This window comes from Clupea harengus, chromosome 13 (genome assembly GCF_900700415.2).
Source record: "Clupea harengus chromosome 13, Ch_v2.0.2, whole genome shotgun sequence".
Classification (NCBI taxonomy): domain Eukaryota; kingdom Metazoa; phylum Chordata; class Actinopteri; order Clupeiformes; family Clupeidae; genus Clupea; species Clupea harengus.
In genome coordinates, this window is record NC_045164.1 from 892,501 (window position 1) to 907,500 (window position 15,000).

General features: G+C 42.8%; 2 protein-coding genes across 2 annotated transcripts in view; both read left to right on the top strand.

Annotated features, from left to right (window-relative positions):
* LOC105902292 (cGMP-dependent protein kinase 1-like) overlaps positions 1-13,174 on the top strand; it is a 69,897-nt gene extending 56,723 nt beyond the window's left edge. The window contains exons 10-18 of the mRNA XM_012829843.2: positions 5,624-5,720; positions 6,074-6,213; positions 6,514-6,603; positions 6,872-7,013; positions 7,711-7,874; positions 8,734-8,856; positions 8,964-9,026; positions 9,216-9,282; positions 9,692-13,174. Coding sequence (XP_012685297.2) covers positions 5,624-5,720; positions 6,074-6,213; positions 6,514-6,603; positions 6,872-7,013; positions 7,711-7,874; positions 8,734-8,856; positions 8,964-9,026; positions 9,216-9,282; positions 9,692-9,790 — 985 coding nt within the window. The 3' untranslated portion in view covers positions 9,791-13,174. The remainder of the gene's footprint in view (positions 1-5,623; positions 5,721-6,073; positions 6,214-6,513; positions 6,604-6,871; positions 7,014-7,710; positions 7,875-8,733; positions 8,857-8,963; positions 9,027-9,215; positions 9,283-9,691) is intronic.
* Positions 13,175-13,919: 745 nt separating this feature from the next.
* The window catches only part of dkk1a (dickkopf WNT signaling pathway inhibitor 1a), a 2,972-nt gene continuing 1,891 nt past the window's right edge, over positions 13,920-15,000 (top strand). Inside the window, exon 1 of the mRNA XM_012829812.3 lies at positions 13,920-15,000. This exon is cut by the window's right edge and continues 274 nt beyond it. The gene's annotated coding sequence lies outside the window, so the exon portion shown is untranslated.

The following is a 15,000-nucleotide window of genomic DNA, read 5'->3' on the forward strand; positions in this document are numbered from 1 at the left end:
CTGATTGTGTGGCCCAAAGGAGACGTTCAGCGATGACTCACAATTTGTATGCCCTTTTTTTCTATCTTAATTATGCAGATAAGATGGCATGTGACATTCTATTTGTAGCTGTACACATCTAATTTAGCAACATGTACAGTTTTCATTAGCGGCTGTCAACACAAGAATAAATGAAAAACACTGATGAATGCCACTGTAATGGTGACCGCCAGGGTCATCAGTGCCAGGTCTGCCAGGGAGGGACGTGTCGGTCATGATGCGGTGAGAGCAACCTAAGTGACATTGATGAGGATGGTCGCGTCAGCTGATGTTTGACTTGGAGCCCTGACAAGGCCAGCGCTAATCCATTCAGCTCCAGATGATAAGTGTCCCCTGGAACTTCACATGGGCTGTGTCCCGATTCAGCTCTGTTGTGTGTCATGGGGCTGAAGGTGAGGAGAGCCATGACCTGAGTGACTGGTTCTGGCTTTGACCTTTGCCCTTTACTTGTCATGTCTGCGTTGACTGTGCTCTATTCTAGATGCTACTATTCTGGGTCTATTGCCACACTGTCACGTGTGGGGGTCGCACACCTGGCACTATTGTTTTGTGAAGAGAAGGACACTGTGTGTGTGTGTGTGTGTGTGTGTGTGTGTGTGTGTGTGTGTGTGTGTGTATGTGTATAAGATGTGTTATATAATAGTCTGTCTTCTCACTTAAATGAAAGGTCATTGTGTCCTCTGAGGGTGAAGGCATTGAGCAAGACCATCAGTAGTGTGTGTGCGCATGTGTGTGTGTATGTGTGTGTGCGCATGTGTGCATGTGTGTGTGTGTGTGTGTGTGTGTGTGTGTGTGTGAGTGTGGTGTGTGTATGTGTATGCTCTCAGGGGTAGTGTAAGGTGATTAGATTAAGCTCAGCATAAGGACTGCAAAGGCGAAAGAAACCAGAGACCTCGGGGAGACTGGTGGTCGAGTGAGGGGGGGGGGGGGGGGGTGTTTGGGGGAAATGCTCAGTGGCCATATTGCACAGGTCAGGACATGATCTATGGAAAGTGCAGTCACACTGGACCCACAGTCCCTTCCTCCTCCTAATAGATAGGGTGGCTCTGGGTTCATTTTCCTGAGCAAGACGATTTGAAAGCAGTAGGTGTACAGTACAATTGAGGCATTCTTTTTTTCAAATCTCCCAGAAGGAGGCATTCAAATGGAACTTTTAAGGCAGCTTCCCTCTCCCTCCCTCCCTCCCTCCCTCCCTCCACGCAGTTGTTAATCCACAGCATCTGTCATAGCCCTCTCTTCGTCACTTCAAAGGGACATTCTCCTGTCACTGTTATTAAGACGTATCTCTGTTACACTTTGCATTCTCTGCCCTCCTCACACACACACCCTCCAATCCCTACTGCTTTGCTGCAACAGCACCCAAACCATAATACAAATCTCCATGACAACCACAGTGGAGAAAGCTCATTTTAATTGGCTGCCTTGGGATGTGCGATGTGATGGATCCTCATTGGGGAGAGCAGTATTTTCTTATTTATGTGGGCTCATGCTGTCAAAGCATCTCTTTGACAAATATGGGAGTCTGCAGTTTTATAGCTGCAGTCACAACTGCCAAATTAAGAACATCTGCAATCACACTGTTATAGGTGAATAATATACAGGAAGATTGAAGTTTATAAAGAAGTTAACTAGGTTTTCTGAAAACTAGGACAGCACAAATGAATATGAACTTCAGGCTGTGTGTGTGTGTGCGTACACACGTGTGTGTGTATATGTACGCATGCAAGCATTTAGTGTGGGCATGTGGATTTTTTCCACAGCCAAGCTGTATAAGCTACACAGTAATAGCTAACTAACTGGAGCAGTCTCTGTGTATATTCCACTCATTCAAAAGGAGGCGACTATGACACCAAGTTGCTTTCAGCTGTGGCCTCCCATGGGGAAGCAGGGGGCTCTCCTAGCAGCTGTGGCCCATCAGAGGGCCCTTGCATGGGGGCGCGAGGGAGTTCCACAGCCCTGGAGTTCTGGAGTAGTCAGATGGGCTCAGGGCCTGAGAGAGAGGGGGGTCAAGACCCCACTATGGGCTATCAGCAATCTGCCGAGGACACACACACACGCATGCACACACACACACACACACATGTACACACACACACACACACACACACACACACACACACACACACACACACACACAAACATATGTAAATATGTCAATTTCTGATTCACAGAAAAACACTCTTTTTTCTAGGCTCATAAATATTTCGTTTATTTCCATGACTACAATGGAGGAAGGTCACTTTGATTGGCTGCTGTTGGAAGTGCGTTGTGGTGTATCTGTCTGGGACTGCTAAATTACTTACTTATTTTAGCCTATGCTGTCAAAGACGCTTTTGATAGTGAAATACTCATGGGAGTATGCACTTGCACATATACTTCTCATGCAAATCTATACTTGTGCTTTATGTAGGAGTTTTTGTCCTGTATTCTATAGGTTTGTTATTATATTACTGTAAGTAACACTAAATAGCAACACTTCAGTGCTAGTTTTCTGGAATTATAGTCGAAATCACTATTGTACAGCTCTCCTGTACAGCTTTCATGTACAGCTGGATGTAGATGTCGAGAGATCAAACTCTGCGTCTCAAGGAGCATCCTTCTTCATGAGTCACAGAGAGTCTTTTTTTTCTACACTATTCTACCCTCCCCACACAACAGCAGGCAGAGACAAATAAGGCTGAGGTGAAGAGCTTCAGTGAGACTGGGGACTGACACAGGCAAACAGCCTGTACTGAAGAGCTCCATTAAAAGGGCATTGTGGAGGCTGCATACTGCCTACCCTGGAATTTTGTCTTAAAAGTCATGTTGGTCTGGACATTTAAAAGTTGTTGTCTGCTACCCTCTAGTGGTGGGATTAGTGTTAGTTGAATGGGATGCTGTTACTGCTTTGAGTGATAGTGTCATGGAGAGGACGTTTTAGAATAGTTCAAAAATGACTTTGCCTAATGCAAATGTTACATTTTTAGAGATACATCCTTTTTTATTCTTTAGATCAGGCAGAGCCATTTGTTTAGTCTTCAACATTCATTTAAATGGTCAATTATTGGCTGTGTAACTTACACTCAACTTTGATATACATTTTAGCTAAGCTTACGTCTCACCTTCAGGTCAGCTGACCTTTGGCCAACTTGTAGTATGAGCCTGTTTATGACCCAAAGCACTGGTCTATTCTTATCCCTCACTGTCAACTGATGCTTGGTTTATGGTGGACCTGCTGCACCATGTGGGAGCCTTCACTTTCCCTCTAGCTTGGCATGACCTCTTATCTCTGCTGCAGGCATTGACTTACTATGAGTATATGAATGGAAGATGATAATAGGTCATTGACTTACTATGAGTATATGAATGGAAGAGGATACTAGTTAATTGACTTACTATGAGTATATGAATGGAAGAGGATACTAGTTAATTGACTTACTATGAGTATATGAATGGAAGATGATAATAGGTCATTGACTTACTATGAGTATATGAATGAAAGTTAATAATAGTTAATTGACTTACTATGAGTATATTTATGAAAGATGATAGAAGGTCATTGACTTACTATGAGTATATTTATGAAAGATGATAGAAGGTCATTGACTTACTATGAGTATATTTATGAAAGATGATAGAAGGTCATTGACTTTCTATGAGTATATGAATGAAAGATGATAATAGGTCATTGACTTACTTTGATTAATGAATACAAGATGATAATAGGTCATTGACTTACTTTGATTAATGAATACAAGATGATAATAGGTCATTGACTTACTTTGATTAATGAATGGAAGATGATAATAGGTCATTGACTTACTTTGATTAATGAATGGAAGATGATAATAGTTCATTGACTTACTTTGATTAATGAATACAAGATGATTATAAGCCAGTGACATTAACAGAGCAGACCCTAACAATCCTGAATATGATAACATTTCAGTAATGAATAACCTTCCTTATACTTCTAATAATGATAATGTATTCTTGGCCAAAAATAGCTATATTATGGTCTATATCCTTATTAAAGTATTTTACATTTGTCAAACATACACTGAAAATAACATGAGACACTCAGCTACATAAAAACACATTGGCTCATCAGCTTGTCAGATTTTTTAGGTTTCAAATTTCTCCTCACGTTTTCTCTCATTTCTTTTATTTTCCAAAAAATTCACCTTTTCATCTATTTTCACTTTTCAATGAGGTAGTTTTTGGACTGTTTCATCATGTAAAAAAACACTGATCCCTTCACACACACATCAGTAAAAACACTCTAGAATAATAGACAGCGTGATATATATGAATTGTCCATTCCATTGAAAGTAGCTGACTGACTCCGTGAGACTGAGACCTGGCTGGAATGGTTTAGAAATGCATGTCACCCTGTTTCCCAGTGGCTAGTGTTCTCATTCCTCTGGTCAGCAGCGATGTTTGTGGTCAGCCTTGGCTGGGAGGGCCTACTGTCTGAGCTGTGTTCTGTTATACAAGGACAGGTTATCCCACCAGAGGACACAATCCAACAGCGTAGCTGACTCAGAAAGATCATGACACACACACAGACACACACACACACACACACACACACACACACACACAGACACGCACACACACACACTCACACACACACACACACACACACACACACACACACACACACACACACACACACACACACGCGGTTAATCTAGTTGAGGCCCTATGAGCAGTCCGATTATTCCTGTAGGCTTAAGTAATGTATCAGAAAATGTTGTCAAGCTTGACGCATCCAAATGTCATGCCAGACTCAAATTTCCCAGCAATCCTTGTGACATGTTGTTGAGGACGAAGCAGACGTGGTTGACCGCCATAGTTCTTGGCCTGAGCATCGCTATAGTCCTGTATTTGTGTGCAAACATCCTTGCTGTCGCGGCATATGACCCCATTCTTTAACCCAAATGCGTGATTTACACTAACAACATCCCGCTGTGCTGGAGCACTCTGGGGCTGTTGTGCTGATGACCATAGGAAAGCACCCAGATCAGCACACCCTAAGGAAACAGTAACCAATTACTGCACTTAACCTGCCCCCCACCCCCCTCATCCTCCTTACACACACACACGCACACGCACACGCACACGCACGCACGCACGCACACACACACACACACACACAGAGACACCTACCAGTGAGAGCCTGAAGCCTACAAGAAGTCAGTGAGCTGGGTTAACATTATTGTGCGTGGAGCTACTGAGTGCAGGCTGGCAGGGTGCATCTTAAGGGAGTGTGTGACTGTCAGTCTGCACAGCAGCCGGGCCTCTTATCAGAGACCCACCGCTTAGTGGGTTGAAGCTCCTCTACATAAAGGCTCGTGGAGTTTCGCTTGCTATAAATACCAGCATGGGTCCATAGTGGACGAGAAGGAAGTGATTCAGAACATTAAGAGTGTTTTGTACTCAGAGTGGCCACAGAGGGGCTTTTGGACTGGTGCTGACAATCCGGATCCGTGTTTTTCTCTTGGGATCGAAACCAGAATGAGGATGCGAGTGTGGTTTGTGAATGGAAAGCTGTGTCCTCTTCTCTCTCAGCTGCCTTTCTGAAATGATTCCCTCCCTGCAGGTATGAGGCGGAGAACACTTTCTTCTGCAGCATCAACCTGCCTGACTTCAACATCATCGATACGCTAGGGGTTGGAGGATTTGGCCGAGTGGAGCTGGTAAGTCATCCAATAACTTACAAAGATCTCCTAGGAACATCATATGCAGACATACATATCTGTTATACAGTGTATAAATGAGTGCAGTTTTCTATGGGCTTTGTCCAACCAGCATGGAGTGCATGTGTAGAAAGGGTAAAAACAATGGTCTTTCTTTCTTTATCTATACATTCTTTGTCTTTCCCTTTCATCCTTCATTCTCTCTCCCTCTTTCTCTCTCTCTCTCTCTCTGTCTCGCTCTCTCGCTCTCTCTCTCTCTGTCTCTCTCTCTCTCTCTCTCTCTCTCTCTCTCTCTCTCTGTCTCTGTCTCTGTCTCTGTCTATCTCTCTGACTCTGTCTCTCTTGTTGTACAGGTTCAGCTGAAGAGTGATGAGTCGAGGACATATGCCATGAAGATCCTTAAGAAGCGCCACATAGTGGACACCAGACAGCAGGAGCACATCCGCTCAGAGAAGCTCATCATGCAGGAGGCCCACTCGGACTTCATCGTCAGGTAAAGATCACTCTGACTTCCTTGTCAGATAAAGCTCAAACCACTCAGGATTATGCTAATAGTTTTAACAGATACAATGAATTGAGAAAATACCAGAATCACCAGAAGAATGAGATTAACGTTCCTGAGTCTACTGATGTTAAATGTATAACCATAATGAAACTCTGTGTAATGTACAGATAGCTCTGTCATGATGTAGTAAAATCTGGGAAGATATACACACATAAATATAATTTGCTTCTTCATCTGCTTGGAAGATATACACACATATAAATGTGTAAATCTGTCATTTGTGCCCAGATTGTACAGGACATTCAAGGATAGTAAATATCTTTACATGCTCATGGAAGCCTGCTTAGGAGGAGAGCTATGGACCATTCTCAGAGACCGGTGAGGAAAAAGAGCCTGTCACATCCTCAAACCTCTGCTTAAATCACTTAAAAAACGTGACCCTTATTCATGAATATATCATAAATTCATTATTTCACTAACATATACAGTGCCCACTGCAAGTGACATAGGGCATCTATTTTAATTTGTTACAAACTCAACTCTGCTGTAGTTTTATGTTCTTGCACTAGGACTATATATGGGATTGTTTCAGTAATCCCTGAACAGTACTTTAACAGTATTTCTCTCTGTCATTTGTTTGATCCAGGGGTTCATTCGAGGACTCAACAACCCGCTTCTACACCGCATGCGTGGTTGAGGCTTTTGCTTATCTGCATTCCAAAGGCATCATCTACAGAGACCTCAAACCAGAGAACCTGATACTAGACCACAGAGGCTACGCTAAACTAGTTAGTCTTGTCCTCTTATCCTGTCTATAGGAAAAACCTCAGGCCTAAAATATGGTTCTTAGATTGATGATCTTTAGCCCAAATAATTCCCTGTTGGCCCCCGTGGGTAATAATAATAATAATAATACATTTTATTTCACAGCGCCTTTCATGTCACTCAAGGACGCTTTACAATTTAAAACAGGAGCAAACAAATAACAAAACAATTAAAAGTGCAAGTAAAAACAGCAAGGCAACTACAGTGAGAATGCAATCCTGAAAAGGTGGGTTTTGAGAGAGGATTTGAACTGAGGGAAGGAGTCAATGTTTCGGATGTCAGGTGGGAGTGAGTTCCAGAGTTTGGGAGCAGAGCGGCTGAAAGCTCTGCTCCCCATGGTGGTAAGCCGGGCAGAGGGGACAGTTAGGTGGATGGAAGAGGAGGATCTGAGGGAGCGGGTGGAGGTGGCAGTGGCAGTGTGAAGGAGGTCAGACAGGTAAGGAGGGGCAAGGTTGTGGATGGCTTTAAAAGTATGAAGAAGAATACATAATACATGTGACCATATCTGATCTTGAAATACAGTACAGTAACACACTGTTACTGTTACTCTATTTGCTTAAAAATGCCCCAAGAATGTGAAAAATCATGATGTATGACGATATAAACATATGACCCCCTGAGTTGGAGCAAAGTCTGAGCTGTGCTGCCTGTTGTTGACAGGTGGACTTTGGCTTCGCCAAAAAGATCGGCTTTGGGAAGAAGACGTGGACGTTCTGTGGTACGCCAGAGTACGTCGCCCCAGAGATCATCCTGAACAAAGGCCATGACATCTCCGCAGACTACTGGTCTCTGGGCATCCTCATGTATGAGCTGCTTACGGGGAGGTAAGAATGGAGGGCTAACAGATGTGTCTGAACACAAACGAGTCACACAAACAAGCGTATTGTAGGGCCTTTGGGTTTTTGGGTTCAGCGTTGCTTTCGATTTGGCTAGAAGCCTTTCATTGTGACACGCACACCAACAGGAATCCCATATTCACAGTGGGACAACAAGAGGGCAGGTCTTACTTCATAATGACTCTTACACTGACGTGTACAGATGACGTTAAACTAACACAGGGAACTAACACCGGACTTAAGCGGCACAACACAAGTATCAAACGATAATCAATCACACACACTTCGACTAGACACAAAAAGGGATTAACAACCTAACAGCTACAGCACAAACAACACAACACCTGATGCATGCTGGGAGGCTACGCAACAGTCTCTCGCCTGGATGTTCCGTTAGCCCACCCCCAACACGCTACAAAGTATTGGATTATACAGCCATGCTGGAATTGCTTGTATCTGTATCAGCAGTCTGTCAGTATCAGTGTTCATCTGTATACCAAATGTTTTTACACGCAGAAAAGTCAGTTCTTGTCCCGAGAAGGGTCTTAGATGGAAAATAGTTTTGTTGTGTTTTTGTAACTCCATGATAAGCCAGTATTGTATGCACCAGTAACCTTGAGTGCCCAGTTCTTGTTGTGTATTTCTAATAGAACAAAAGACATTCAAATTCATGAGATGGAAAAGTTGTTGTTTACGTGTGATTATCACATTTGCTCAGGGAAGCATTTTCATCATGCTTACTGAAGTTTGAAAACAGGTCTTTGAAAAACTCTTCAGATTGGTTTGGGAATTAGATATTTGACAGGGTGTGAGAAACCAGTCTAATATTGCATCCTTTGAAATGCAGTCCACCGTTTTCCGGGCCAGATCCTATGAAGACTTATAACATCATCCTAAGAGGCATCGACATGATCGAATTCCCAAAGAAGATCACAAAAAATGCTGCCAACCTTATTAAGAAGCTATGCAGGTGAGACTGTGCATACACACCCCTACATACAGTATTCCAATCCAATTAAGTGATAAACGTGTTATCTGAAACAAATGTCATTAATCCGATCAAACCGCTGGTTTCAGGGATAATCCGTCTGAAAGACTGGGAAACTTGAAAAACGGTGTCAAGGACATCCAAAAGCACAAGTATGTTGCAAAATCACCTCATATCTCGGATTGTATTATCAACAAAATAAACAAAAACTTGAGAAATATGTGATGTAGGTCTTTTAGGTCAATTGTGTGTTGGTGTTTCAGTTTGGACTATTCTGTGAGTAGGTTTGATTTATGATTGCTGACGGTCTTGGTTCTTTTTCTCATTATCTTTTCCAACAGATGGTTCGAGGGCTACAACTGGGAAGGACTACGGAAAGGCACCCTCTCACCACCCATCATCCCCAATGTAAGTGCTTTGAAACCTGTGAACATCATAAAGAATATAATCTGAGCATTGCCATAGCATGCTATAGTACATTTTTTTAATTGAAGCACCTATTTGTATGTAAATGTAATTTTGTGGAACACTTATTTGTCTGTTATCCATCTGTGAATTACATAGGATGGTATAATATCATCATATTGTATCATATAATACAATATAATACTTTTTAAAGCACTTTTACTATGAGTATTTCTGTAGTAAATATGAGAAAGATGAATATTAATCAGCACTGAAGGTCAAAAACATTGTTTATACCCCAGTGATTTCTTTGTAATATGATTGATGTTTTAAAATCACTTCATTAATAGACTGATTTGGTGTTTCTGTCGATACTACTAAGTATTTTGTCTCCTTTATGTCTGTTACCCAGGTAACCTCACCAACGGACACGAGTAACTTTGATAGTTTCCCAGAAGACAATGAGGACCCACCCCCTGATGACAACTCAGGCTGGGACATGGATTTCTAAACCCACCTTACACGGAGAGACTGACAGACACAGATCCAACTACATGTGCATACATATCTACACACACACACACACACACACACACAGAAAAACTAAAACTGTTACTGTATTGCCTGGGTTAGAGATTTCAAAGGCAGTTGTGTTAAAAGAGAAGATGGATATGAAGAGGATGAGGCCACCAATATGCCTTCACACTGGGAAGCGATGGCACTGGGAGTGAGTTAAAGTGGGATTTCAGGGCTTGTTCACATGTCTATACACACACACACATACATACACACACACACACACCTGCACACAAACTCCAAAAGTAGCTCAAATATAAGCGATGCCTATCAAAGAGTGTGAATGGGAGACCGCGTGGGAATGTATGTTAATGTGTGAAAGGGAGAGACTATATTTGCTTAGTTCGCGTGAGTGGACGGTTTGTGTATATGTGTGTTCTATTTAGGTCTTTGTGTGTGGAAGCTATTTACTGTATGTCAGGGTAGGGTGGGTAGGGGTTGTTTCATAAGGACCTCAAGCATGTTTCCTATGCTGGCCTCTGACTGGTTAGAAACACTGGTTCATGCACCAATCTCTGTGAACACGATGCCTGGGTGTCCAAAAGCTAAGCGCTCATTGGCTCAAATCACTGTACGTCTGAGCTCATCCAACCTATCAGGAGTGAGGAGCTGGAGACCGAATTGAATGTTGTTGCTCTTAATTTAGTTATGCATATAGCACATGTACATAGCCACATATAAACACTCCAGTTTGGGTGCAAACACTCACTTACATAGCGTAGTAGTATTTATCTCTTAACAGAAAGAAAAGAAGAAAAAAAAGCACAAGGATGGTTTTGTTTTTATTTCTTTTAAGTTTACTTAAAAATTAAGGGACAGATTTTAGTTTGACTTTAGTTTTCATTTACAACTGATCTTCACAAATGCTTAGAGGTCAGATACACTCCCAGTGCTTTTTCTCTCTATCTCTCTCTCTTAGTTCTGCGCTTCTGTAGGTGTCGGGGATGAGCCTATGCTGTGTTGAATCCCAATCCTTACAAACACGTGCCTCTCACGTAGAAACCCATTTATTTCATTGTTCCTGGCACTCCTCTGTAGCCACTGTCATCACTGCATTGTTTCACGTGTCTCTGGAAGCACAGCCAGGCGGACTGCTCCTTCACTAACCTCTATCCCACAGGACGACAGAGGAGCCTCCAACCCCATGACTCCTTTGGATCACTTAAGGGTGTTGCAGAGACGTGTAAATATTTCATGGCTGTTGTTGACAGTAGCCTCCGTGGTAACGTTTGTTGCAGCTATAGGGCAGCCATGACACATTCTTCCCAGTCAATAGCAGCTGATGGCAGCACCCTTCTCTGTGTAATCTCATCTGTAATCGAGTGATTACAGTGACCAACAAGAACACCTGTGTATTGTGTGTATGTTCCAGTGAGCGCCTACGTGACTGGAATACTTGTTACGCCTGCTGACCTCAGCAGTGTTGTGTAAAGCTATTGTGCTCAAGTATTCACACCTAGGATGTAAGGTAAATCTAGGTTACAACTGGCCATGGTCAGTCGGTTAGAAAGTACTTTTGGCCTTAACCATTTTCCCAGTGACTAGTTTTACCCAGTATTGTGATTACAGTGAAACACTTTAAGATGGGCTGTCCTGATGAGTGCAATCACTACAGGCTCACTGTTACCTCACACTGTAATCCAGAAGATATCCCCCCCCATCCACCATCAGTGTTAAAGAGGTATTGCACGCTTAAATGTGTTTTTCTTTTGTGTTGTTAACTAAATGATATGACTGTACTGTGATAAAACACATTAATGGTGGTGTTATAATATTGACAAAAAACATTTTACCGGAGTTGAAAGTGGCTCAAAACGCCATCTACTGGTTGAAATCAACCCTGAACCTTGCCAGGTCAATGCTGACGTAGGGTCGATCGGTTGGTACACATCTACATCATGAAATGTATATGTTAATGCCTAGTCATTTTAATTTGCTGATCGAGACTCATCATTCACTGGAGTTTAGCACCACCCCACCCAACCACCCCCACTCTGTCCCCTTTCCCACTTTTTAGCATTTGTCAAAATTATGCAGTGGGTGGAGTTAGGCTCAGAGCTGGGGATGAACTTACACTTTAAATCAAGTGCCTTAATACAAATGGCATACACCCTGAAACGTCATCCTGAACCAACCTGCACCAACAAAGAGCTGCCTAATTAACAATACTTTTTTTTTTTTTTTTCATTTATTTGTGTTGGTTTTCCCCTCCTTTTGTGTAATAAACAAAAACTGATGTACCAACATGGTCAAGTGCATTTCCTATTCCCCCCCTCGTATCAGGCATAGCGTGACATGATCCTAATGCAAAAGTAAATAGCATTTCGTCAGCGCTATGGGAGCCTCTGTGTGGCACTTTGCTATCCTTCAGATGGTTTTGTTCTGTTTGCGGTAAAATAGGAGTTGCATTTGACAACTATGACTATATCTGCCCTGGCTGCATTGAGATGCTCTCCTCTGTTCAACATTCATCATTCCCTTTCAAATGATGGTAAGACCTGAGGACTGACCCATTTATGCTCTAGAGCCCTTTCATGTATTTTCCATTATACCACAATGCATGCACTCGGTCCAAATGATGGTGGATCCATTCATGTCTCCTGTCTCTAATCCCAGTCAACGAGGAGCCAGCAGTGATGATTTGCAGACTTCAAGCATTAAAAGGGATCAAGTCCCCACTTAGCATGTAATCTCATTCTTCATCATTTAATTTTGGTTCCAGGGAAAGAAAAAGGTCTAGAGCTTATCAGTCCTTGTATTGTCTTCCTGTGGTCACTGTGCAATGTTCAGATGCAGAGAAGACCAGTATGGTCTGGAACCCTTTGTGAGATTTGCGGCCATCTATCAGTCCTCCAGTTCTACCTATGATATTAAAAAAGAACAAACATTGCTACTTGTTGTTTTCTCAGGGTCAACAATGTCTGAAACATCTGAACACGTTTGAAGCATAGAGATACAGATGGTTAGGATAAAACATGTTTGACGCAGGCATGAAGATTTGGCAGACATTGGCTAAACTCCGCATCGTCTGCAATCCTTCAAGATACAGATCAGATGTACAGTACAATTTGATATGGGGTTTTCATGTGTGACAAACGATACGGAAAATTTCTGTCCCCAAATGTGCTTTAATACAATGCAAACCAAGCAATGACATAATGCAGGAACTTTATGTTTTTTTCTTCCCTGAAGAAGAATGTTTGTATTTACTTTCTCTCTCATTTTGTTTGTCCACCCCAAGCGATGTTTTGGGTAGCTACCCTTGCGGAGTGCCTGGTGTAAACTTTATAAACGCTGAAATAAAGACTAGTTACTTTTCCATGTGTTTGTGTTGTGTTTCTTCTCTTTAGTATATAACTGTTGTAATTAAAGAGGCCCGACTCCTAAACAGGAAAGCCACATAAGTAGTACCTCAAAACTGAGAGGGGCCCTAAACAAATGTATCTTATTTATGAAGAGAGAGCTCTTCAACTGACCAATTAACCAGTTGTGGGGCCTACAGCCACTAAGAGACCAAACCAATCTGGACTGGTATAATATACTATCTTCTTTTCCATTACAGCCTATCAACATGCATTATCTTCTAATTCACACTTCCTGATTGCAACATAGCCACTGCAGGCACAACCAACAGGATGAGAAACATTTTACGTCGAGCTCTCTCTCTCTCTCTCTCTCTCTCTCTCTCTCCCTCTCTCTCTCTCTCTCTCTCCCTCTCCCTCTCCCTCTCCCTCTCTCCCTCTCTCTCTCCCTCTCTCTCTCTCTCTCTCTCTCTCTCGCTAACACTAGATGGCGCCAGAGAGTGTTTCCTGATTCAGGGCCGACGTTAACTTTGAGTAAATATTACGAAGACTGCACCTGTTCGAGATGCCGTACCAAGGTTAACTAAGCAAGCATATTATACAGGTCTCTCATTTTCATATCCAAGTGACATATCATTTAAAAGCTTCACCTTATGGCAGTTGTTAAGAAAACAACATTTGCAAAACTTGACATTATTTCCAAAGGTACTGTTTAAATAATGCCATGTTGTGTCCATACGCATATAACAGCTACTCACAAGGAACACGTAGCTACGAAGGTTAAACAAGGACCTGAAGAGCGTAAGTGTTTCTGTGGTCAGGTGGACCTAGTACGTGTGTCTGTGGTTAGGTGTGTTTGTGTGAACGGTCAGTCTGCGTGAAAGAAGGCACGTTGGCGACCAAGGCACAGAGGAGAACCAGACAATCGCGAAGCAGAAAATCCGTCCATACCCATTTGCAAACAGGGAGGGTGACACGATGAGTCAAGGCTTAACACTTCACACCTTTTGTTACTGCGCACACGTTGACTATCTCAGCCATGTGTTTGTGGAAGGCAGAACGTAGTGTGCCCGATTAACAACGCGCGAACACCAATTATGAGCAGTAAATGGCCCACTGATCATTCTCTAGATGACAATGGCAAGACAGTGAGCGTATTTGCATATCTGGCAAACAGGTTTCAGCATGCCAACAAATTACACCCTCGCGTCCTAAACTAAAAGAAGGTAAGAGTGCATAGCCACAGTCCCATGCACTGACTGGGGGGCAAGTACGAATGCTGGAAGAAAAAAATTGGTCATATACGTCAGAGACGGAAAAATGGAATCGCCTGTCCTGAGCTGAGACCTGAGCGATAACATCCAACTCCAGGCGACAGCGGAGGTGATTGAGGAACAACACTGGGATAATTAGACTGCAAATGAAGGTTGCGAAAGGGGCGGATTCGGTAGTCAGAATTTAGGTGGACTCAAGCTGGGATAAACTCTCTCTCTCTCTCTGTCTCTCTCTCTCTCTCTCTCTCTCGAGCGTTGCCTACAGTCCCGCACACAACAGTTATCTCTGAAATTCCTTTCCCCGCCTTAGTCATGGTTTACCACTCACCAAACATGCGTGCGTGCAAGCACACACAGACGCATTGAGAAACACAGAGATTCTGCAGCGTGTGTGTGTGTATGGAGAGAGAGGGAGAGAGAGAGAGAGGGGTGGGGGCGGGAATGAAGAAACAGGTCCGTCTGTATAAAGCTAGGAGCATCAACTAGAAGATTCAGAGGATAGTAGGCAGTGTAATCTGCGCGCAGAGGACTACCACCATCACCACTGTGTGCGTCCTGTCTCGCACTCC